General features: G+C 42.0%; 2 protein-coding genes across 2 annotated transcripts in view; both read left to right on the top strand.

Annotated features, from left to right (window-relative positions):
- The window catches only part of CFAP99 (cilia and flagella associated protein 99), a 59,107-nt gene extending 53,317 nt beyond the window's left edge, over positions 1-5,790 (top strand). Inside the window, exons 15-16 of the mRNA XM_032187503.1 lie at positions 1,814-1,976; positions 4,209-5,790. Of these exons, the coding sequence (XP_032043394.1) occupies positions 1,814-1,976; positions 4,209-4,376 (331 nt within the window). The 3' untranslated portion in view covers positions 4,377-5,790. The remainder of the gene's footprint in view (positions 1-1,813; positions 1,977-4,208) is intronic.
- Positions 5,791-7,517: 1,727 nt separating this feature from the next.
- On the top strand, positions 7,518-24,094 carry RNF4 (ring finger protein 4). Its single transcript, XM_032186487.1, has 8 exons — positions 7,518-7,567; positions 12,592-12,793; positions 13,296-13,416; positions 14,315-14,394; positions 16,255-16,264; positions 18,134-18,299; positions 20,930-20,978; positions 21,315-24,094. Exons 2-8 carry the CDS (start codon positions 12,785-12,787, stop codon positions 21,462-21,464), a joined length of 585 nt encoding a protein of 194 aa, XP_032042378.1. The 5' UTR covers positions 7,518-7,567; positions 12,592-12,784; the 3' UTR covers positions 21,465-24,094.
- Positions 24,095-26,163: the final 2,069 nt, after the last annotated feature.

Here is a 26,163-nt window from a genome sequence, read left to right as displayed (position 1 = left end):
CAGTGCACTTTGCTCTTGGTTATTTGGAGTCCTATTCAGGTTTCCCATAATAGCAATGTAACGTTGTACTACTGCAGCATAAAAGGACCTTGGAGAACACTCCCCTTGCCAGCTGAGAGAAGACATCAGATCAAACTGCATGAAGTTCAACAAGGCCAAGTGCCGGGTCCTGCACCTGGGGCGCAATAACCCCAAGCAGAGCTACAGGCTGGGAGAGGAATGGTTGGAAAGCTGCCAGGCAGAGAAGGACCTGGGAGTGATGGTGGATTGTCGGCTGGATATGAGCCAGCAGTGTGCTCAGGTGGCCAAGAAGGCCAACGGCATCCTGGCTTGTATCAGGAACAGCGTGACCAGCAGGGCTAGGGAGGTGATCGTCCCCCTGTACTCAGCTCTGGTGAGGCCGCACCTCGAGTACTGTGTTCAGTTTTGGGCCCCTCGCTACAAGAAGGACATCGAGGTGCTTGAGCGGGTGCAGAGAAGGGCGACGAAGCTGGTGAGGGGCCTGGAGAACAAGTCCTACGAGGAGCGGCTGAGGGAGCTGGGCTTGTTCAGCCTGGAGAAGAGGAGGCTCAGGGGTGACCTTATCGCTCTCTATGGGTACCTCAAGGGAGGCTGTAGCGAGGTGGGGGTTGGCCTGTTCTCCCACGTGCCTGGTGACAGGACGAGGGGGAATGGGTTTAAGTTGAGCCAGGGGAGTTTTAGGTTAGATGTTAGGAAGAACTTCTTCACTGAAAGGGTTGTGAGGCACTGGAACAGGCTGCCCAGGGAAGTGGTGGAGTCACCATCCCTGGAAGTCTTCAAAAGACGTTTAGATGTAGAGCTTAGGGATATGGTTTAGTGGAGGGCTGTTAGCGTTAGGTTGGAGGTTGGACTCGATGACCTTGAGGTCTCTTCCAACCTAGAAATTCTGTGATTCTGTGAAATTCTGTGATTCTGTGAAACCTGGTGATATATGAGGTGTATTCCTTGGTGGGTCTGACACTTCCTTTAGCACTGGATTTGGCCAGAGAATGACAACTGCTCGTGGCATAATGTAACGCTGCAGCCTGGTGATACTCAGCCAAATCCAAGGGCAATGTACAAAAGAGAAAGCTGGATGTAACAAAGTCACTGTGCAAGGCGGTGCAACTTACCTGAAAAACTGTGAGTAGGTTGTGCCAGCTGGGTGAAAGTAAGCAAAACCAGATAAAATGTAACAAAGGATTGAAAAGTAACTGTAATAGAAGGAGAAAAAAAGCAAGGAAAAAAAAAAAAAAGACTATCCAATGACTTCTCTTTTATGCTTATGCCTTACACAAATGCTACACATGGTACTATCAATTTATGCCCACCTAGACCCTCTAACCTTACTACATCACTGTCCCCAAATATTCTGAATCTGGGAATTGAGATTACACAGGCAAGATATCTTTTGTTTGCTAAGGAATACAGCAATTGAGATGAATACTAATGATCATATAAAGAAAACTCCGCAGCTCTCACAAGCAAAAGGCTGTAGTATTAACACAAGTATTGCACATGTTTTTTTTCCAAAGAATGTCATGTCAGCTTGAAATCCTTCAGCTATTGTCATCATGGCATCCTGTGGGAAGAAATTATTCTATCCTGTTTAGTAATGCTGTTCTGTAAACAACAAGAAGCAAGCTGTGAATTCCACATTCATTGAGCTTTATGATTTAAACCTGTTTTCAGTCTAGCTGGTCCCCAGAAGCAAGAGCAAATTCATTATCATCCACGTAATATATACTCAGATGGATTTATTCTGTAGGTTGATATTATGTTACCTTCTCATTGCTTCTTTTTCATTTTGCAGACAAGAAGAAAAGAAAAGAAAGTCCCAGGCTGGTGAAAGTCATATGAAAGATGAACGCATTTTAAACCTACAGAAAAAGATTGTAGAGAAGGCAATGGAGCGTAAAAAGCAAGCAGGACTCTTAAAGATTACTCCCCAGAAAACCAGCATTGCATCAAGGAAGGTCTGGGAGTTACTGAAGGAAAATGCTGTGTGCTAGATCTGCTGTTTAGGGTTTGACTCTACTGCCAGCACTGGCAGGGGTGGCAGAAGCAGGTGGTGTGACACCTGAGTGGCAGTGACAACTCCCCACATAGGCACAACGTCCCCAAACCATAGCCCTGACCTCAGCTCCTTGCCATACGTTCTGCTACCACAGGCCAGGGTCCATCCATCCCATACCGAGCTTCCCACTTGCCTTACCACACACTCTCATCCCACTGAAACAGGATCTCCCCTTCTCGCACCCAAGGCATGTTCCACTTTATCACTTCCATGATTTTTACCTGACCTTTCCTCAGCCAGGTCCCACAACATCGAATGGAAGCACCAGTAAGCCTGTGGGCTTTATGCTGGTTTATACTGGTTGTGTTTCCATGGCAAGTGTCTAAAGGGGTGAGAGCTGCTGCTGCCACCTCTGCTATTGCCTAACATTTACAAGTGGTCCATGTAGCAGTAACAGTTCGTCTCCCTCAGCACATGAAACACTGCAGGGAACGGTCACAACGGGGTCACTTTTTCAAAGCTGTACTAGAGCATTATAAAATTAGAACTAAATCTCCTACTCCTAAAATAGTAATTCTTTACCTACGAAAATAGTAACGCTTTACCTGTTCTGTGAGAAGGATGAAGCTGAGTTCAATCAAGAGGAAAAATGTATTTTTCAAGTGTGTGTAGTCTAAAAACTGAAATAGTGCAATCTTTCAGAGTATCAGTGGTTGCTGCCTTCAGAAGTCCCATTTCAAGCCACAGCAAGCAAAACATGTAGGTGCTTCATAGACACGAGGTCTATTCCTTTTAGCAAAGAAAGTATTGAAGGCCTATTTGAAGAAAGCATTTCCTAAATTGGGCTGGCTTTCTGAACTGAGGCTTTGAACATATGCTTAATCACTTTGCTGAATGAGGTCCAGTATAAAGCAGAAGGAATAAATGCAGACTTCAAAGGAAAGCAGCTATATAATTACAAATGTGAGACATTTTTTAAATAAACAAATTATAAATTCAGAGCTAGGACTTTTGACTACTGATGTGGGTCTGTGTGAGTGCTCTGGTGTTTTATAAATGTGAAAAAAGCCAAGGCTTGAAAGATGTTTTGAAGTTAGACCTTGTCTTTCTTTCTTTCTTTTTTTTTTTTTTTAGCTTTACACACTAAGTCTCCTAAGATGTCACAGTGCTTTTGTTTACGGTCTGCTCAAATGTTAAGACATCTGTAAAAAAAAAATAATAAAGAAAAGAAAAGAAAACCACAGGAAAACCTTAAGGTTACTATAAATTATTTAGATATTTTGGTGTTTGTTCCATCAGTGCTGTTCAGCTCTGCATGACCCTGTCCAAATGTTATTACAGCGAAGTGGCTCAATTCTGGTCAGATATGCCCAGCAGCATCTTTTTCTAGTTGAACTGCATATTGCTGTACATGGTGTTAGAGTGACTATAGGAAAAAAATCCTTAGTTATAGTGTAATAGCTATCTGGCATTCAGTTTGTATAGCTACCTTTTAGATTTCTCAATATATAGACAAAAAGTGAGACTAACCCCATGTTTTAAAGTCCCAAGTCCAGATCGTAGCTTCAATTCCATTTGTGATAGCCTCTGAGGCCCAAAACATTTGTGCTGGTTTAAGTGAAAGTAACATTTGTTAATAAATCACTATTAAGTTCTTAGTAAAACAGAATTTATATTGTGATTTGGAAAACTAAGATACAGAAAGCTGCCATTAATTTAAGAAAATGTATTTTTTCTACCCTTTTAAGTGAAATATCAGATGAAAAAGTAGCTATTTTCTGTTTCTTATGAGCTTTATGGGGAATGATCCCTTGTGAACCTAGCTTGTAAATCAGCAAGCCAGCGGAGTCTGATAGGATTTGTGCCACTGTTCATTTACAGCTTCAAGAATAACTTGATGGCAAAGAAAGAGCATAAGGTTCTGTGGCTTTGGAGCCACAGAAAACAATCCAGATAGTTTTAGCTTGACCTCACATTCTGTGGAGCGCTGCAGCTGGGTAATTCATCTTAAACTGGGCAACCCAATTGAGTTACCTTTCTATCCATCATGCCCAAATTGATGCTGACATTCCCCAATCATGCTAGCAAATAGCTGTGTTACCAGCCAGCCAGATTATCAAATAAAAGTTCGGTGTATCTAAATAGCAGCATTATATTCTCTGCAGTCTGAGCGTGTGTGTCCTCTCTGCAGGATTCTTTGCAATGGAACCACTGGAAAGAACTGGAGGAGAGTCGGGAAAGGAGGTTCAAGACCCTTCAGTACGGCTTCATGGCCAGAGAAACAGCTCAGAAAATGGCTGTCTATGAGGCAGCAAGAAGTGGAGCCACAGCTTGTATATTGCGCTCCGAAGTAAAATAAAGTACCCTTGGAACAAATTCAGGCCTGTTGGAAATCTCCCAGTGCGACTATTTACTACAAGGTTGAATTTTAATCTTTATCTGATCTTCGCGGTGTGAATAGCAAAATTTGGGTCATACAGGCACAATAGAATAAAAATGTGTTAATTTTTTAGAACGGAATTTTATTTTTAAGCTATAATGGTATATATGTATCTTCTGTTAGAATCAAAAGCTGTAAGAAATCAAAATGTCAAATGTCTGGGTGAGAATGCTGAGGTCTGTATTTCTGCTGTCACTGCATACCGGGCCATGGTTTGCTATGTTCACTTTCCCAGACAATAAAAATGGGGGAAAAAATAAGCAGCATTTGTTTATATAAGCATCTTTTCAGAAGGCATGCTCAGCCCAGGCTCCTAACACATCTTCCATGACAGTAACTGTGTGTAACAAGATCACCAGTTTCAAGGCTGCTTTTAGAGGGTAAGGGAAGAACTGTTCAGAAGGTTTAGATGACACGACAGCCTGCAGCTGCCAGGGGCCAGGCTCAGTGACCCGACAGACCATCCCTCTGTTTGCAGAGGTTAATGTCTTCAGTCTTTAAACAGTGGAAGGAGAACATAACATTGCTTGATCTCTTTAGCAAGCTGCTTCTAGAAAAGTCAAAATTCTGTTACTCACCTAGAAGATAATTTGCCCTCTATGACAATTTCTATACTGAGTAAAACAGCTTTTAAATCACAAGACTTACTCTAGGCATAAAGCCAAAGAGGACATAAATCTGAATTAAAATCTGCACAGCAGTACGACTATGTAATGTATTTCTATTTTAACTTGATGCCAGTTACTAAGTGTTTAATTATGGCTATTGCAAATATTTAAATTGAAGGAGACTGTCATTGACATTAGAGTCAGGCAGCTGCTTTTAATGCTCTCGCAACATTACATTTCTCGCTTTTTAGTGAGGGAAGTCTAATGGAATTCTTTTGTTGCCATCTAGCTGTGAAGATCACTTCCACAATCTGTGAGCTGATAAAATGTGCTGTATTTTTCATTTGTTGCAAATGCTGTGGTAGTCCACAAAAGCAATGTAGGACTTGTGCTCTGTAGGAAGAGTTAGGGAACCTAGGAGAGTGAAAAGAAAGAATGATAGCAGCACAGCTACAGAGAGGAGAGAACTATGACATTGTGTCTGGTACAGGATTGCAAAAGCCTAAAAGGACAAACACTAGGTGGCAGGGAGTTCTTCTTCATTTGTGGTTGTTCAGCATTCTGTTGCAGAACAGCAAAGCCAGGTCTGGACTGTAACACCTTAGTTTTCCAAAAGCTAGAAATTAACAGGGCTGACAGTCATGTTTTGGAATATTGCATAGCTGAGTAGTACCTCTTATACTTTTTGATTTATCTTGCATTTTGAGATTATTTTTTTAAGTGTACTTACGTGGGTAATAAAGACATTTCAAAAACCTATCATACTGCATGCTTCTTCCCCTGGAATGTTGGACCAGGCCTTCAAAATTCTTACTGAATTGCAATCAAGATGTCTCAGAACTATTTCCCTCTCCATGTTTTCCCTGCTCTCAAATGGAGGGGCTGAGGAACAGAGCAATCTCAGTAATCTAGCTGCAGATTCACCATCAGAAGTTGCAAATAGCCCTGTTCTTGTTACTGTACTTGTGACCTGATGCATGAATTCATCTTCAGAGTTAACATTTAGAGGAATGTAAAAGAGTTTGAGTCTTTAAGGAAAAATACCAATGTATTCTTATTTTCCATAAGCTATTGATTTTAAGGTGATGGCAGGTCTTGTAACAGAGTATCACTGAATCACAGAATCATCTAGGTTGAAAGAGACCTCCAAGATCACCTAGTCCAACATCTGACCTAACACTAACAAGTCCTCCACTAAACCATATCACTAAGATATGTTATATCATACAGGATTACATTAAAACTAACACGATACTCATGACAAACGTACATAATTTGATGCTGGAGGCAGCAGACCCTAGACAAAACCACTCTGCCCATGGCCACCAGAGCACTTTCCCTAGTATTATTCCTCATTCCAGGAATATGGTACACTGAAACCTAAGGTGATCCCACCGAGAGCCAGCAAAGGTCTGGCAGGACGTTCTAGCCTTAAATTACAAAAGCATCTGTAATGCCATCAGAGCCAGGGGAGCTTTGAAGCAATCTCTGTGCAGCCACGGCTTGTACCTGTGGCACAGATAATCCACAGCCTGGTTAATCCACGCAGAGATAATTGGTAATCAGCAGTGCCTTCACACTGGTAAACACAGGGGCATGAATAATTCGTGATTCATTTACATGTTTGTTACAGTATTTGTTACAGCCAAGGAGACAAGTGTAAGTGGATGAGGCTGGCTCTTCAATGATCTCTGAAAACAGACACAAAACCAGAGGTTTTACCTGTCTGGTTTTAGTGACGGGCTCATTAAGAAACCCCTTTTAATGCCATAAATTTCACATGCCAGAATCACTCAGATAAATGTGAGGTCTCTTATTTCAGTGTAGATGGCCAGATCGCGACAACTTGTCTTGGACCTACAGTATAATGAACAACTGAGGAAAAACCAAGGGGTTTTGGACACAAGGTGCATACCCCTGTACCACAGTCACTGCCACGTGGCTCCCTACATCAAACCAGACTCACAACCTGGTAATGAGGCAAGTCCCTAGGTGCCTGGCCAGGCAAATCTACCCTACACAGCGCAGATATTTCATTATTCACATAAAACCAAAGACAGTGCTGTGCTGGTTGTGTACAAAAAAATGGTACAAATCTCAAGAGCTGGCTGCCCTGTGAGGAAAGGCAAGGGAAGCCAGCAGGAAGAGCTACGGATTTATGTACAAAAAGCCAGACTGGGGGACGTGGGGCAGTAAAAACTGAAGGAAGGACGGGGAAAGCGGCCATGAAGCGCTTCAGCCCCTGGGGGGAGGGGGCAAAAAACTTTCCAGGGGGCCACCGGGCCGTGAGGGACCTCCAGGCCTCACCCCCACCCACGCGAACTACAACTCCCAGCACTCCCCGCGGCCGGATAAGAGGCGGGCGCGTTCTTTTTCCCCATCCCCCCTTTGATTGACAGCCGCCGCGGCCTTTGGGCGGGCGGCGGGGCGGCGGCGCCACCAATGGCAGGGAGGCGGGGGCGGGCGCTGCCCTTCCGCCGTCGCCGGGCTCGGCCGCGGAGGGTGAGGGCCGCAGGGCCGGGGGGCTCCGAGGGGAGGGGGGGGGGCGTGATGGCGGCGGGCTGAGGGGAAAGGGGGGGGGGGGGGCAGCGCTGAGGGGAGCCCAGGGGCCGGCTGTGGGGAGCCCAGGGGGCGGCTGTGGGGCCGGGGCCGCTCCTCGCCGCCGTGTGGCTGCCGGGTGAAAGTTTGGGCTGGGTTCCTCTTTGTTTTGCCCTTTTTATTTAGGGTGCTGTGGGGGGGGCGCGCTGTGGGTGTGTGGGGGGTGCTGGGTGCCCGGGGGAGGTCTCTGGGCAGCCTGGGGGCAGGGGGGGCTCCTGGGCTGCCGCTGGGCCTGGCCCCACAGGGAGCCACCCCCACTTCTTTTATTTTTTTTTTTTTTTACGTCTTTGGTGCTGTTTCCTGTTGCAACCAGAGGTTTGAAGAGGGGAAATAAGCCCAATTTTAAAGAGCTGTCATGGCCCTGCCCTGGCAAATACCGCGTGGGCTGTGTGGGGTCACCTGCGCCTGGCAGGTACCAGGCCATCGCCTCGCTGCTGCCTTCAAACGCTGCCTTTAGCCAGTTTTTGATGTTTAGGGTGTTTACCAAATCCAGTCTTGTCCATATTAGTCAGATGTGATGGAAACGCCTGCCTCTCCTTCAGCTGATTTGCTTCAAAGCGTTCTGGGCTCGTGGCGGATCAAAGCCTTGTTTTCAGAGCGGTGTGAGGGAAGCTTTTGGTTATGCTGAACAGAGGATTCAGTTTTCAGGACTGTCACTCAAACATGTTAATTGAGCTCAACTTACGCACAGCAGATATACTAACTTCTTTTTAGAACAAAAATACAAATGGAAGGCTGAAGTCGTAAATATGGGGCACAATATTCCTCTACTCCTATTATGAATAACATTTATGTAGCTTTACCATTATTCTTCTGAAGTATCTACCTGTACAGAGGAATGCCGGTGGTTATAGTACTTAAAATATCAGTGGGTTAGCTAGAAAAGGCCTTGAACGGTGCTGTTATGAGGACAAATACTTAAACCTTTGGGAGAGCTGAATGGCAGGAGCAGTAAGTGCACGTGGAGAGCTCCGTGTGTGTGAGGAGGGGTCAGCAGCTCATGCTGGTAACACTTCATCATGCAGTGATGCAGAAAGATCCCTAAAATTTGGAAGTACGTATTGGCTTGCTGAGTTGATCTGCAAAGTTTTCATATTTAAAAAAAAGAAGTCTTTAGCTTAAAAAATAAATAAATCTGGAATTTTGAACTGGTTTCCGAGTGCATGTTGCCGCAGGTATAACAGGTGACCTTACTGATAGCTTCAGCTGCAGTGATGTGATGCTTACAGGTTGTTTTGGGGAGGAGAGGTGTTGGTGCAGTAACTCTATTTGTGTCGGCCTGTCAGAGCCCTGATGCTGGGTTTCCATAGAGACTGCTGGAGGAGGAGCATGTGGGCCTTAGGAAATAATTTGGGCTCTCTGGGCCTGCATAACGAATCATGATTTGGTAGTCCTGAGGTCTTGAAAAATCTTTTAAGGAATTCTGGTTACAGAATCACAGAATGGTTTGGGTTGGAAGGGATCTTGAAGGCGACCCAGTTCCCACCCCCTGCCATGGGCAGGGACACCTCCCACCAGCCCAGGCAGCCCAAATCCCATCCAGCCTGGCCTTGGGCACCTCCAGGGCTGGGGAACCACAGCTTCTCCGGGCAGCCTGTGCCAGGGCCTCACCACCCTCTGAGTAAAGAATTTTCTCCTTATATCTAATCTAAATCTCCTCTCTTTTAGCTTAAAGCCATCCCCCCTTGTCCTATCACTGTACCCCTGACAAAGTCCCTCCCCACCTTTCCTGCAGCCCCCTCAGGCACTGGCAGGCCGCTGTAAGGTCTCCCTGGAGCCTTCTCTTCTCCAGGCTGAACAACCCCAACTCCCTCAGCCTGTCTCCATAGGAGAAGTGCTCCAGCCCCTTGACCATCTTCGTGGTCCTCCTCTGGGCTTGTTCTAATGCATCCATGTTCTTGTGCGTGGGGCCCCAGAGAAATTAGTGAGTGTGTCACCAAGTGTGCAGTGTTTGAACAGCTTTGTTTATCTCTTCTTGTATAACGCTAACTTGATCTGTGGGATACTAAAGAAAATAAGCTTTATTTTTCATCCTCCTTCTTGCGGTTCAGACAATTAGCATTCAGCAAAGATTCCTGAATAAGCCAGTAACGTAGTGTGGAAATCTGTAGCCCCACAGAAGAGGTTTGTTCTTCCAAGAAAAGAATGTTGCTGGATCAAGAGACTCCTTCCAGAGTCCTAATCAATCCCAGCAGTCTGGCGTTCCCTGTAAGCATGTTTGTTGTGAGGTGGCTTTGGTTAACGCTGGTGGTTTGCTGATGGTTTATTTTAGGGTGGCTTTAGGGTGATGAGCGCCCCTACGGATACCCACTCCCAACTTTCTTCTGCAGAAGAACTTCCCGTGGAGGTTGAGGTTTGATCCAGCAGCAACTAGAGCAGGACAGGAACACATGTGCCTTGTGTGTGCTCTGTATCAAGAGCTGTGACAATCGGTATGAAGAAATCCTTCTGGTGGTGCTGGGACATTCAGGAAGATAAAGCAGCTGAATAGCGACGCGGGGCTGTCACCTCAGTGTGAGCAGAAGCTCTCTGTGTTGCTTTGAGGCCTGATGTTACTCTGACACCTCGCAGTAATCCCATAAACGATGCATTTCTGGGCCTCCTGGTGAAGAGGTGTGGGAATGGTTAATGGAGGTAAATGGCTTTAGTGTGACGGATCCGCTGCTGTGCGGTACTTCCTCATCGTCATCCTCCCCCCAATAAATTTCCAAATGTAAGTGGTTTTGGTTGTGTTGTTTTGTTGTTGTTCTGGGCTGTGGTGCTGTTGATTTCCTCTGTAATAGCTCTTTGGCATTTAGGCCACTCCTGGCCAAGGAAAAGATCTTTAAAAGATTTCAATTAAAACCAATTCTAGCAGTTTGTAATTTCAACTAAGCTTGTTTAAAGCTGAATTCTTTATGCTCCTCAGATGCGTGTATCAACAAATATTTCCCAGCTTTTTAATGTCCAAGTATTTTTCCCATCCCCTATCTGAGGAGAACAGAGGGAAATGTCTTTTGGCTTCCTTGGTGCAATGAACTTAGCAAGAAGCCACGCCATCGGATTCTTTATATAACTCAGATGTTGCTCGGTCTTGTTCATCTTCCTGCTGTCTGAGGGAAACTGCTTTGCCAGAGTTATTTTTGGTTTCAGTGGTAGCTGTCGGATGAAGATGGGGCCTTTGAGCAGCTGGGGTTTGAGGGAGCTGCTGTTAGGCTTACGGGTGGTTCTCTCTTTGCCATCCCTTGTGCTGCGTGCCCTTCCTGCAGCTTGTGGGAGCACAGAATCAGATGCAGTCTTGTTTTAAAAGTTCTTGTTCCCTCTTCCAAAAATTGAGCAAAACAGGATCTTCCTGTGGGAAGGGGTGGGTGGCGGTGCACAAGGACTTCGGAAACTTGATCTGCTGTGAGCAGAACCTGCCAGTGGGCTTACGGGCCACTAACAGCAGCACTCGACAGGTAGTCTCTTACTAAATAATAATTTGAACTTATTTTTTTTGCAATCCATTGGCAATTTTAAAATGAGGGGGAAAAAGACAGAAAACTGAGAGGTGTGTTGTGTTGCTTAAAACTGTGCCTAAATGCATCTTTTGGCTTAGGGAATGTGCTAAATGTAGTGTAAAGGTATTCTCAGGCACGTCTTGTGTCACAGTTCATGTTAATAGGTCTTAAAAAATAGTGATGTAAGAAATACAGACCACATTTAAGAGGAGGAATAACATTCAGTTGGTTTCCTTGAGCTGAAGGTTATAACTGATGACCAAGGTCATTCCATCCCCTGGGGGGTCTCAGCATTTCTTAACCTAGGAATAGGTTAATAGCCTGCTAATTAGTTCGTACCTCCATTGACACGGGGGAAAAAAAGGAGAGGGGAGATTTGGGTACAGATGGTGAAGTTGTGGGAGCCTGAGCGACCTCAGCAGTGCTCGGGCACGTGCTGGTCCTTGTGCTCAGGAGGGTTGTGCGGAGGATGGTTGCAGGTTTATTTCGTATTTTTAGATTTACTTTATACTTTGAGATCATACGTCTGTGTGCCCAGGGTGCTCCTGCCAAGCCTTGCCTGCTGCCAGAGGCGTGATGGTTGGGCACTTAGTAGGCTGTGAAGGCTTCAGCTTCGTCTTCTGTGCACTAAAATGCAGGCTGTCTGGTGGGCTTGATTCCTCAGCTTTCTAACTGCTTCATTTTGTCTATTAAGGAATATTTTTCCTACTACTCTGTAATGCTCTGTCCTCTGAAATTAGTTATTTGGTTTGTTTGGGGTCCCCCTGCTGCTCCCTGTCGTGTTTGGACACGTGATAGCTTTTCTATAAGCAGGCTTTACATCGTGAACTTCAGTCCCGTGTCAGCTGCTGCGAGAACCAGCTTAGTGCTTGCTCCCTGGAGCAGCGAGCTGCCTGGCAGCAGGGCCGTACACACCTACAGCTCCTTCAAAACAGGGGCTGTGAACTCCTGTTCTCCTACACCAGGGAGCTGTGAGTAGTTCCACACTGATGTTCCTGTGCTCCACTTGCTTTAGCTTCCTTTCAAGCTGTTCAGTTGGAATCTCGAGGCGGCTTGGAGAAAAGAGAACTGCTTATCTCTAGTTTTTGTTCTCTGGAGATGGCTTCTTGTGACACAATTCCTGGTGACTTCTGCCCACACACAAACATTGCCTGAAGAGAATCAGTTGTTTTTCTCAGATAACACTTAATTGGGACTCCTTAGTATTTTATTATTTTTTTTTTGTGGTGTGCTATTGAACTGCCTTATTCTGGTGTTTAGCTTAGGAAATGGGCAAACACGAGTGAGACTTCAGGCCCATCTGCAGGTGTTTGAGGGTTAAATGCTCTTGGGACTTGCAGCCTGGCTTTGGTCAGCAGCTAGTGGATCAGGAACGAGAACCCTCAGAGCAGGTGTGTTGAAGAGAACAAGAGTTACAGATAGGTAATCTTCTCTCTTCTTTTCTTATAGGTTTGGAAGAACATCATTCTAAGATATTGAGAAATCTGGACTTTTTAACAGTGTACTACCTCAAGAAGGAATATATATATATTATATATATAAGGAATATAATATAAGGAATTGAAAGTTGTAGCTTCCTTGCATTCAATTTTATGGTATTTGTACCTCTTATTTTTTCTGTAACTTTAGATCAAGAAACACCATGAGTACAGTAAGTATTTCACTAATCAATGTAAAACTGCTTCTTAAAATGTGTTGTTTGTAGTACTTCTGTAAATCTTTAAGAGTTATTGTGTACATATACTAACATATTAAGTTCCTCTGTAACCTCATGTTCTGTGATCCTTAAGAATAATAATAAATTAATCTCTAGGAGCTAGCAGTGTTTCAGGAATGCTTAAAATGTCAGCAAAAACTTTAGGTCAGACTAGTCAAATGACATAATTGTGAGCTCATCTTCTCAGCTGTAAGCCATCACAATATGTGTCATCATTTTTTTTTTTTTTGTGACTCAGCTGGCTTCAGATCTGGAGTGATGTCTTCCTTGGTGTGATGAGTTGAGATAGGGCTGCCCCATCCCACTAGTGTGTCCATACTGCAGCCTTCTAGTGATGTGTTTTGTCCATCTTTGTATGCTGTCGTTGATGCTGCAGAAGTGAGGTCTCCACTAACATTACTCTTAAAGAAAACTCTGAGGCTTTGTTCTCTCTTAGACTCAAAGAAAGCGCCGTGGAGGATCGGTGAATTCTAGGCAAGCTCAGAAACGAAGCAGGCTGATAGCTTCCACCACGGAAATGGCTTCAGAAGCAGAGCCAATAGAACTTGAAGAAAGTGGTAAGCTTTCTCTTTAATTTGGTAAGAGAATCACCTGCTTCTGGAGTGTTGGGATCCCACCTAACACGTCTTTTGCCAGTTTCAAGGTGTTTTAAAGGAGAAGAGAAACCTAATTATTCTAAAATGCCTGTAGTATGGAATCTGTAAACAGCAAGGCTGCTGACAACTGTTTGAGTTGGTTACTGAGGTGTGATGTGTTTACTGCTACAGCTGAGTTACGTAAGGAAGGTACGCAAATGCTCAAATATCAGGCTGTTTGCTGGGACTCACTGCAGCTGCCTCTGCAGATAACAGCAAAGTAAATTTGGGAACTCCCAAGTTTTAAAAAGATAATTAAAAGTTTGTTGTCAGTCATGCCCTGTCCCTTAAGGGCCCTTGTCCAGTATCGTTTTACAAAAAGCACTAGGCTTTTAAAAATAATACTTAAACTGCCTTCTTTGGAAAAAATTAAAAGTAACTGTTGGTCTGCAGGTAGCTATATGGCTTTTTGTCTTTCTGCTGTGAATTTGACTACTAAAGGTTTGAGGAGGCGTGAGACGAGAACATTTACAGCATAGCACTGGAAAACTCTTATGTCCTGTATGATCTGGGTTTTATGATGTGATAAATGTTCTCCTATATTGGATGAATAATCTGTTGCTGCATACCTCCTGCAAGCTATTGACGTATGAGAAAGTGTGAGGTCAGCTGCTGTTACTCTTGCAGTGCGACTTGCAAAAGGCAGTGATGTTAATGCTGTACGTGGATTATTGAGAGCAAAGCATGAGTGAAATGTTAGATAAATTACCGAAGAGAAGAGGGATAGGGCAGTGTTGAATCATACCTTAGCATGTCACACACTGACAGGTGATTATAGTCCTGTGATCTCTGATATGGATTCTAACGTTGTGTTTTTAAGCTGGTGAAGAAGTTGTAGATCTCACGTGTGAATCTTCTGATCCTGTAGTAGTTGATCTAACTCACAATGATTCTGTTGTGGTAAGTAATGAATGACACACTTCACATCTAGATAGTGAAGTCAAATAAATTTTGTATTGTGCTTGCTGGTAGAATTTTTAAGGATGAGTTCTAAGTTCAGAGTTGACTTCTTAATGCACAAAAGCCATACACTGGAGGTCAACACAGAAGCTGCTCTGAAGGTGCTCCTTAGCACAAGCATTCTTTGGGTACAGCAGTGTAGTCTCTCCCTGCTTTCCTGGAGTGCTGTAAATCTTCACGGGCACTCTTCTTCAAAAAACAACTGGTTAAATGTCTCTGAGTTTAACCAATTTAACCAGGTTCAAGATAATGATATGCCTTTTCGTAGTGTAGACAGGATGGTGAATACATTTCAAGTGTGACATTCCCTGAGAATTTAGGCCCCTTGTTCACTAAATATGGAAGGTACCTGAGCTGCACAGTGTCTGCTCCCATACTGCTCTCTGGGTTTTTGAGCCGTATTGTTATTTGGAGCGTAATGCACAGGCTCCTTGGTTATTTTTGTGGGTTGCAGTGGTGTGTTTCTTAATAGCTAGGTGCAGACCTTACTGCTTCTAATCTAAGGATCAGAAGTCTGGCGTGCTTGTCATGGCTGTCATGAATGCTTAAGAACCCTACTGATAATTATTAAGCTTGAGGAATCTGGAAAACTAAATGCTGAGGCATTAAAGAGTTCTATTGAAATGTGTATTTGATGAATATTTGAAGATCTGCACAGTAAAAGTAAATTGATATACTGACCGCAGAAGTAAGCTTAAGCTTTACAAGATTTGGGTTTGGGTCATAATTTACCAAGACCCTGGATCTTCAAAAGCTCATCTTCTAGACAAACAGCTCCTGAAATCTAAGTAGCCTGACTTAAAGGGTTAAAACCTGGCTCTTATTTAGCACTTCAGAGTTCACATTCAATGCCAAATGGATTTATAGGTGTAGCTACATCTATGAATATCACCTGCAGATAATGAAAGCACAATCTAAAATAGCTTGTTGCTCCAGATCTCAGGGTTATATACCTGTCACGGGTAATGTAATAGAAGCAGATGCAACTTAAAGTGGGAGCTGTGTTAGATATATCAAAGATAAAGGCCAATGATTTAAATAAAAAGTGGAGGAGGTAGCAATAAGTCTTTGACTTCATAAATATGAAGTGATTAGTTGAAACGTTAGTTTAAGGTGGCAAGCACAACTGTAGCTGACTGTTAGAAACTAGTTCAGTTTCTTACTCCAAGAACTCTTTAAAAAAAATCCACTTTGTTGTTACTGCTATTTTTAAAGCTCAAACAGTATTTGATCCAGCCCGTGGTGTAGTTAATGGCTGTTTTGGGGTGCCACTACTGCTGCACAGAACCACAAACAAGCAGCAGGAGTAACAGGGAGGGTATTTCATGCTAAGATTGTTCCTGAGCATGTACGTAGGGAAGGTCACAAACATTTTAATGTAATCTGCGTTGCCTTGGTTCTAGTTCCACCAAAAATAACAGTGGGTTGGTTTTCTGTTTAGGTTTATTTTTTTTAGCAATTGTTATCTAATATGAAGTGTTTAGGGATATCTCACGTGAATTTGCTTGTTTGGGGAAGAAGGAGCTGAAGAATCACCTCCAACCCAAATCAAATTGGGGTACTGAAACTGGGGGACAGGGAGAAGGGAGTCAGAAGTAAGAACTTGTAAATTACTTGTTACTGTGAAGCTACTTTTAACACATTCTTAAACAAAATAATATAATGATATCCTAAAATTCTTAGCTTGCTTTGTTGTTAATTGCTTACCTTATCAGATACTTGTACATAATGCTTGAGGTGCATACCAAAAATCTAATTTTATTTTTCTTCTCTCTCCCATACCATATATATTGATGCAAGATTGTTGAAGGTGAGTTGACGTTTTACAAGTGACAATAGAATTGTCCTGAACTTATTTATTTTTTTTCCCAACAAACTTGAGCAGTGTGGATCAAAACTGTGTTCAGCAAGAGACAAGGAGCAGTGCTACAGTATCTGGCCAGTGTTTTGGAGAACAGATCCAGTCTGTGTGTCATAGTCTCTACTGAAGATGATATAAAGTATCTGAAATAAAATCCATCACAGTTTCTCAAAATATATTTTTCTTCCCAAATACAGAACTTCTGTGAGCCTGAAGCGAACAATCAATTTAACTAGCACTTTTAGCAGTAGAATATCAGCTTTGAATAGGAAAATGTTGAAAGGTCTTATTAGCCTGTGTTGCAGTGAAGGAACCGAAGTAGAAAGATGTCAAAAGTCATAGTATTCACTTTAATTGTGTAGCCTAACTCTCCTCAAATTTAATACTGGTAAGTGCTAACAAATACAGATTTTTTTTTCTACTTCATGTATTACAGTAGTTGTAGAATAGGTATAAAGAACTTAATCCTTCACATCTTTCAGACCTTGCTCTGATTATAATATCTGAGATGCGTTAATATGTTGTTAGCTGCTTACTTAGAATGTAATCCATTCTGGGCTCTGAATGACACGAGCAAGTGAATAAAAATGTATGCAACAAAAGTTATAGCTGAAAAATAACGCAGAAAGGAACTTAAATTTTATGGCTGTTGATGTAATGTTAATCAATCCTTCATGATTGCACCTTCAGTGTTGTTGTAACAACAAAGAAATAACTATTGCATGCAGTTTCTAATTGTTAAAAAAAGCAAGCAGCCGTTCTTTAACCTTTGGATGCTACAGGCCAGGTAATTATTTTGATCTGTTTTTATTTGGACAATATGAACTCCATTTTCAAGTTGCACTAACTCAGGAGGATGATGATGAAAATGTGTAAGGAGACACTACTTCAAGTATTTACGTAATCTGCCAGATACTGTTCTTAAAAAGGCTTATTTTGTCAAAACTGCTTTTGAGTAGGGCGATTTGATTTAAGACAGACAAAAAGAGTGGAACGCTTCAGTATACCTGGATAGAACAGTGAGAAACCACAGCAGCTGCATAATTTAAATGTTTAGACTTAAGCATGTCTTCCATCAATTCTGAAAAATTACTTATTTTAGATATTGTTACTGGAAGAATATTCTGAGTGTGTGTGTGTGTACACACATATGGTCGATAATCCCCTGAAGCAGCAACTGGCTGCTGGCAATGATATCCCTGCCCTAAGCAGTTTAGGTAATTGTGGGGGATGGTGCTCCCTTCTAATCTCATGCATTATACAGTTGTGAACAAAGTGCTCTCTGTTTTGGCAGACCTTCTTGTGCTACCTCGCCGTGCTACCTCGCCATGCTACTTGGAAACTTGTCTTTTTTCTCTTTTTTTTTCATTTCCTTTAGAGAATCAAGTAGCAATTGTTCCAGTTCCTCAACGTTGTATCATACTAGTTAGAAGTAGTTAGATTTCTTCTGTTAGACATTTCTTCCAATATTTCTTCTGTTAGAAGTCTGGAGAGGTAGCCTCCCTTTATAGGGGCGTTCTATTCACACGTAGTGTAAGGGTATGGGAACTTAACATACAGACAAGCTTTAAGGTCAAGTTTTGGCTGTTGTAGAGATAATAGAGCAAATGTTTTGTGTCAATATGTAACAGAATATTCAAAGTGTCTGGAAATGTCCATCCTCAATATTGAAGAAGCTTTTTTGTTGCTCTTAACAGAGATGAATATGTTTTAGTCCACTTTAAAATTACAACTGTTACAGTCTACTCATACTTTTCGAGGTTAGTTACAGGGCTATATATTTTATAATGTATCTAACTTTAAATAAATAATTTACAGAGAATCAACGGCGAAGGAGAAATCTCAGACTAAGAAGCCAGCGGCAGTCAGACAGCTGTGTGCTGAGCAGCGATGATGAAGATGAAACAAGAGATAATGATGTGTATGTAACAGATAAAGTGTCTCGAGAATTGGGACCACTGGAGGATGAAACTGCAAGTTCAAAGTATGTATGCCTTACGACCTAATAAATATTAAGTTTTGCCTTTTTTTATACATACAGGACTAATTTATGTTGTTATAATCAGTCTTGGCTTTGAAATCTTACTCTAGTTTGCCACTCTCGATGAGTACAGCACCACGTGTCACACACTGACAAAATGATGTTGTTTGCACTTCTGCAATAAACCAGCCCAAGAGGAATGCACAGCTTTGCATACAACCTTTAAGATGAATGTGGGGGTGTGTCGAGGAAGGAGGATTAGTGACAAGCCATAGCTTATAATGTGTTATACTTCCTTTTCATGCAAAGCTCTAGTAGTGCTGTTACGGAAGTACTTTCACTGGTGTGGATGAGGTTTGGTGTTACAATCTACTAGAGTAACTAAATGAAAGCAGGTATCCATGCGACTAGGGCAGACAAAGAACATGAGAATTGGTATAAATGTCTTGTAAAATGTTTGAGAGAGGGGGGAATACACATTTTATTTAGGGTTTTAATGTAGTCTTTCATTTAGCTCACTGATTGTATTGCTGTGTGCTTAGACCATGCTGTCCAGGCTGTGTTGTTACTGTCATAGAATCAAAGAATCAGTAAGGCTGGAAAAGACCTTTAAGATCAGCTGGTCCAATGTACCCTCTGACTAGGAAATAGATGAAATCAAGGTGAAACTGGAGTGCAGTGGATAATAAACTAAAGGGAAAAAAATCTGTTACTCTTCCCAAGAAATATATTTCCTAAACTCTTCTTTGAATGGCTTGATTTCATATTTAAAACTTAGTCAAATTTGACAGCTGACTTAGCCACCCCTACTCAGTAACAGCACTGTTCTTATCTCATTGACAGTTTTACAGCTTTGAATAGGGTGTCCCCATCTGACCTTACAGCATAAGGTACTAGATCTTAGGCAAGTAAATGGTATTTATGATGCAACTGATCTACCTGATCTGGTTTTCAGGGAATAAAGGATAACAAATTGGCTAAAGATGCGCTAATAATCTTAAAGCTTAAGAGCACTGGTGATGAATTTTGTTTTTAAAATTTAAGTCGTCTGTGGTGTTGACAAAAACCACAGTGTAAACATTCCCAGTATAACAGTGTCAGTGTGCTAACTTATTTGTTTTTTTGGCATCTCAGTGTCTGTAGGCATTTACATGTGGCCTTAACTCTCAGATTTTCTTAATCCTTTTGGGTATCTTCAATTCAGGTCCTCCTGTTCTGCCCCAGCAATGTGATGAGTTAAAACCTTCATTGTGACTTAAAAAAAAAAAAAAAAAATAGTTATTCAAGCAGTGGTCAGTTCTTCCATCGTGCATTCATGAAAGTATGCAGTCAGTCTTTTTTTTTTTTATATATATACAACTCTGCACTCAGTGACAGGACTACTTGAGCATGTTTTGGGAAGCAGCTCCATATACTGATAATTTTATCTTGTTGGTGTACTTTGAGCCTTTTAGTTTAGTGGAGGGCAATATAAGAGAGAACATGAAAATTTTGTGTGTCTAATTCTTAATATGCAACCTGAAATGCTTGTATTTGAAAACAGAGTGGATTTGGCCAATGAGTTTGTGATCTTTTTTGTTATTTTTGGCCTTTAAATATATATATTATATGAATAAATCCCACTACTTAGTTAATGCAGAAATGTTATGTTTAGCTATCTTAAGCTCAGGCTTCTCTGTTAGATTGGGCCTTCTTGGTCCGTTTAGGTATGGCTATGACAGCTCCGTGCTGCAGCTTTTAACATTGACAGGAAGATACTGATGATGTAGATTGCCGCAGAGCCTTCACGGTGTTGGGCTGCAGAGTTAGGTTACTCCTGCTTACATGGAGGTTATCACTACTTGTAATTACTGAGTTGGTATAATAGCTGCTGCATGAAGAATTTGAGTAGTAAAAATGGGGGAATCAATAGAATTAAATTATGTATGTGAAACTAGGCGTAGACTTCAGTACTTGCTGCTTGAATTTAAGATTGTGGGATGGAAGGTATCGTGTTTTCTGTCCCTGTTGTGATTAATAAATTATAAACTGTTACCTAACATGGGAGGTTACACAGTAAAGCCAAGTGTTTATGGTAAAGACTTATGAAAGCAGCTTACTTTGATCATTTAAAATCAAGATTAATCTGTCAATAAAAGTGGCAAAAAGCTCTTACTCTTTCTAATAGAGAATATCATTCAGCACTAATGTTACTAAACACTCCCCCATGCAGGATAGTTCAGCCTGTTAGTACGCAGTGCTTGCAGTACAGCTGACTTGGAGAGGGAAGGCAGGAGGGGGTGCCTCTGTGACCTCAGCTTGGAAATGGCCACCCAGTTGGTCTTCTGAGCCAGGTGTTTGTTTTTTTTTTTTAATGTTTCCTCATGTTAGTGTGTGACTTACCTGCATCTTCCTCCCATTTTTGTTGATGGAAATCAAGTTGTTTCCCCTAAGTAAAGGAGACCCTAACTGCTTATTAAAAGCAAGGAATTTAGGGAGTTAAAGCTGTGCAGGGATCTTCAGATGTAGTGCATCATCACGGCTGTTCTGTGCAGTCAGATGATTACCTGACATTTTATGTATCAGTAAATGTCAATGTACCATGAAATTAATGGATGTGTTTCTTTTCCTTTTTTTATTCCCTTTACCACAAGGCCTTCTGGTACCGTGAGTTGTCCGATTTGCATGGACGGCTACTCAGAGGTAAGGACCCACACGTTGTCGTCATTTCTTTTATGTGGGAGGGGGAATGGGGAAGAGGTTGAGCAACACAGCTCTGTTAGGTCGTGTGGGACAGCACAGACAGCTAGCTTGAAGTCCAGATTTTGGTTCCAAGGTCAAACTGGCTTGTAACTCAAAGTCGTTTCTTATTAGTATACATAGAGGGAGAAATACTTTCCAAGATGGCACAGAGAGTTGGGTTCCTTATAGTAATAATGTACTGGCTATAGATATTCAAGTGCTATTTAGCTGGTGCCAATAGACCAGCAAAGCTGAATTCCTTACTCCAAATACCTGTTGTGGTTTCTTTTCTTCCAGATTGTGCAAAGCGGGCGACTTATTGTGTCAACCAAATGTGGCCATGTCTTCTGTAGTCAGTGCCTCCGTGATTCCCTTCGGAACGCCAATTCCTGCCCAACCTGTAGGAAAAAACTCACTCACAGACAATACCATCCAATTTATATATGAGTACTTAACATTTCTCAGGACAGATTCAACTGGATTTCTGGGGAAAATGTCTTGGTTTCAGTGCTCTGAAGATTTAAGGAGCAGCAGGTTGTGAACACATCCAAATAAAACTGATTTTTTTTGAGAATAACTTGTACATATATAAACAGCTTTTTTATGGTCCAAGCTGCTTCTTGTTATGTCACTGGTTATAATGAATTTATGACTGTCTATAAACTAGACCAGCAGCCTATATCAGAAATGAAGCAGCTAATCCATTTCCTTCTACTTTTTTAATGCGTAAATAAGGGGGGTCTGAATATTTTGTTATTTGTAACTCTTGAAATTATTCCCACCATTGCGTATGGATATGAAATAGTTACCTTTCAAAATACAGATGAACAATTTGCCATTTCATTACTCTTTTGTTTTTATCCTATAATACGCTCATTACTATATTATTTTCTGCTGAATCATCTTTGTCCAAGTAGAATAAGTTCTGTAACAATTGATCATTTCATCATAAATCAATATGAAATTGACACCCAGGGTAATGCAATAAAATAACCTGCTGTTAACCAGCAGTCAGATTTTTTTAAAGCAGAAGGCTTGAACGTGTAGATGTCTTTACGAACTCCATGAGATCTGAAGTACGTAGCCAAATTGCAACATGTACAACATGAAAATAGTTCTTTGAATGTTTTAACTGCCAAGAACTCCTGTATTTGGATCACAACAATGAATTTATTTTCTAACATGATGAGATGGTCACTTGGGTTTACCACTGTTCTATAGAGCTCTGTCTCCTTGTACCTGAGGCGAATGTAGTCTTCTCTAGGCTTGCTAGTGATGAATAAGAAGCAAATTGTATGCTTTGCTCTTGTCAGCTGAATACCAAACTACCCAGACAGATCTTCTTGCTGTATCAAGTGTACCCAGTGCAATGCTTCAAGTGCAGTACGTTCACTTCACTGTTCTCTTCAGTCGCTCTGCTGACACACTTGGCTGGTTTCAGCCTGATGTATAGTATCAAAATTTAAATAATTGCAGTACCATGAATTTAGAAGAAATAGAGACTTTAAAAGACATATGGCAGCAATCTTGACTTGGAAATTTTTTTGAAAGAGAAGTTTAAATTGTCTTTGCCCTGAGGGTCATGCATCTTTCTTTTAAAAAGAAGAGAAGTCAGGTACATGTCAAAGGAGAGAACTCTTCTATTTAAACAAGGCAGGAATACACATGCGTATGCACTGCTAGCCAGTTATTTCTCTTCTTCTAGGACTAAGATATAAATGTCTGCTTAAACCTGATACAGCTAAACTCTGCCAGCTGATGTGGAATCCAAGATGGGCTGATACAAATAGGATTTTAATAATTAAATGTAGATGAGATGATTAAAATTGGTGCTTTATTGTCCATATATGCAGTAGCTGCATCTGTAAAGGTTGAAATTCAGTCTGTTTTAAAAAAAAAATGCAAAATTAAACTGTTAAGCCTCCTTTGGAAGTTTGTTAATTATGAAAGCCATTAGAAGTAGCATTCTGTGCTCTGGTACAACAGAATTGTAGGAAGCGTTTAGTTAACATTGATGTCTGATGTATCTTTGCTAACATGTCCTAGCAATCTGTAGGAAGCCTTTAATTAAAGCAGCTCTTCTAATTAGCTGTCCTAAGTTCTTGATTGAAGATGGCAATCCAAGAGCTGAGTTTCTTCTTAGGATGTTTAGGGGTGTTACTGGAGATAGCAATCCGTGAAGAGTTCTGCTCCATGAAGGCCACCTTGAGAAATGCAATACTTTCCCCACCCTGGTTGGGGGTAGCTTGGGTTCGGTGTTGTCCTGGGGAGACAGCAGCAATGTGAGCTCATAAAAGAAGGAATAAGGCAGTCATAGGATAGTGCGGTGACAAGGCAGGATGGAGTTGGTGTCCCTGAAACAGATGAAATGCTGAAACAGTCCTTTGGGGTTGTTTCAGGCAGAACTGCATGAAGAGAAGCAGCCCAATGTGAAACTGTGAAAATATTTACGGGCCGTAAAGGGGAGGTGGGGGGTGGGTGGAGAACTCTGGCCAGTTTTACTTCAGTGGTTACTGTGTCAGAGGGACAATAACGAGAGGGTTTAATGAGTTACCTCTGGGAATGACGTTGAGTCACACATCCATGCATCTTTCATAGTGTACCTAGCTATAGCCTAAACTGACTTTGCACAACTCCCTCCATGTAAATATCACTTTATAGTTTGTGCTTCAATAAGTAGGCCTAATTGAAATTTAGATATCCCAAACTATAAAATATTTAACAAAAAGAAGTTTTTTAGCTTTTGTGTACCCTGTGAAGTGCCACAAATTTGTGCATCTCGAATTTTAAGCTCGCAGTACATGGAAAAATGCTAAGTTGCATTATACTTTTTTATTAAAAATGAAATAAAAAAGAAACGCCAATATATTTGAGTTCCAGTGATGTTTCACATTGGCAAGAACTGATAGATAATATAAAGATTTTTCATTATGTAAATGTATGTCTTGTTGTATATAGTTCAATTTTTCTTGTATTTAATTGTATTCATGTCTGTATGTCACATCTATGTTGGACTCTGCTGGTAGGCAAACAGTTCTTTTAAACAGGTGGAAATAAAATAAAAACTCAATCAAGTATTCCTGCTTTTAATTGTATGGTGTTAAATCCTTTGGGGGAAAAAAAGATCCCAAATCCCAAAATGAGTGGGTTTGGGTGAGTTGGTGTTGGAAGGTGTTGCCTCGTGCAGGAGTGAGGGCGAGATTGCGGCTCCCAGTCCTGCTGCAGGGTCGGGGAGCAGGGACTGGGTGCTTTGGGAGCTGGGAGCTGGTGGCACTTACAAGGATTTGGGCAGAACAGGCGTGTGGTGAGGCGTCTTACTGCTCCTGCTGCTCCTGTAACGCGTGGAAGCGTGCAGGAGAGGGGGCAATGAGTGCGGAGGAGAGGACATCACGCGGTGGTTTGGAAGTCCCTCTGTACACTTCATTTTACTTCTCCAAACAAGCTAAGTAGATGCTGTTGCCCTGTAGCTCTTTCCTTGTGCCTCTAATTTGTTTTCCTTACTCATTTTTCCTAATGAAGCTTCTGCATTGTAAGGAGGAAGGGGGGAAGTTTGCCTTTTATGTCTATGTAAGCAGTTTGTAGAGCATCTTAATCACACTCGTATGTGAGTGCGCTGCATCAGAGGTCCACTGGTAATCTTATTTATTCAGTGGGTGTTAAAATGTGTTGTGATGGACCTGAACAGCAGCTTTGGGAGTCAACGTGTTATTCTGAAATATGTTGCTGCTAATGGAACTCGTTAAGTGAGTGTGTTTTCTATTGATCTTTATTTACAGCAGCCTGATGCCTTTTTGCATCTTCTAATCGTGTTTTTCTTCTTCCCCACTCTATCTGCACTGGTTCTGCTTATGCTGGGGAAATTTTAATTTCTGGGAAGAAAGGTTACCTATTTTTTTTATTTTTTTCTTATTTTATATTAAAGGGAAGTGTTCTCTAGTCTTAAAAATAGAGATGCTAGTGCAAAATGCTGCTTTCATCTGCAGGTGATGAGTCCTACAAGTCTACAGTAAATACACACCAGTGACAAGCAGGTGCCCGAGCTCAGCTCCTGGATAAAACATTGCAAGGCAAAGCTCCAAGAATAATTCTCTTTCTGTAAGTCCAGTGTTTGAGGTACCTTCCCTCAGTGTTAAGTTCCAGTCTCTCCGTTCTGCTGTAGGCAATATTGAGAACAATTCGTATGCTGGATCTTATTTAACAGATTTTTGCAAAGATCTTTGGCAATCTGATTTTCTAAACTGTTGCTTAATCTCAAATTATTATCATTATTTTGGATTTGGCTTTGTTTTAAATCAGAATACTACAGCTGTTCTCTTCCACAAGAGTGTTAGAAATCTCTGATCTATTTTGCTCTGTGTGTTGTCTTGCTGCTGAAGGCTATTTGGTGCCGGGGGCTTCTCATTCCCACTTCTATCCCCCCAGGAGCCTCCTGCAGAACCAGCTTGATCCCATTTGAATGAGCTGAGCAAACACAGGCTGTGTGGTGGCTCGGTCCTTGCTGCCTGGTCTGCTCCCGGTGCCGCTGGAAATAGCAGGTCCCTCAGAACTCAGCTCTGACCTGCAGTTGGATTTGGCCTTTGTGGGATGAATGACAAGAAGTTCTCACCCTGGGTCTGATCCTGGTTTGCAGTTTTGGAGAGGAGAAGGGGTAAATACAAGATGTGAGCCAGATACCCAAGTGGGGAAAGCCAAAGTCCAGGAGCAGAGGAGACCAGTCCTGAGCTAGGAAGGCAGGTAAGAAGGAGTATCAGATGGAGCCTTTGTGCTTAGGAGCACGTTTTAGCCCCCCCCCCCCCCCCCTTTTTTTTAATCTGTATCTTTACCTTTTTCCTGATGGTGTGAAACCCATCTTGGTGCTTCCTGTGTTGCTCTGTTTGATGTGAAGACCAAATTCCTACTAGTTTCTTCAGCTGACTGAAGGGCTGTTAGCACTGAGATGCTGTGAGGCTTCTCTGTGACATCCCAAGTCCTCCTCCAATTTCTCTTTGTGGGTTCCGGGAAAGTAAGAGGGACAGGAATATCTCGTCTTGGGCTTCCCAGAGGGAAAGATTACCATTATTACCAAGGAAAATCTCCGAGGCTGTGTCCAAATGCAGTCTGAGTTCTCTTCCCAGCCTCTCATTTCAGAATGGAGTCCAACCCATGC

Source organism: Aythya fuligula, chromosome 4 (genome assembly GCF_009819795.1).
Source record: "Aythya fuligula isolate bAytFul2 chromosome 4, bAytFul2.pri, whole genome shotgun sequence".
Classification (NCBI taxonomy): Eukaryota; Metazoa; Chordata; class Aves; order Anseriformes; family Anatidae; genus Aythya; species Aythya fuligula.
This window is presented reverse-complemented; position numbering and strand designations above follow the sequence as displayed.

Bases quoted from the DNA above. Each gene is read 5' to 3' on its own strand.
- RNF4 (XM_032186487.1), top strand. The intron at 13,417-14,314 runs GTAAGCTTTCTC...TGTGTTTTTAAG, and splicing joins AATAGAACTTGAAGAAAGTG to CTGGTGAAGAAGTTGTAGAT. The intron at 18,300-20,929 runs GTATGTATGCCT...CTTTACCACAAG, and splicing joins GATGAAACTGCAAGTTCAAA to GCCTTCTGGTACCGTGAGTT.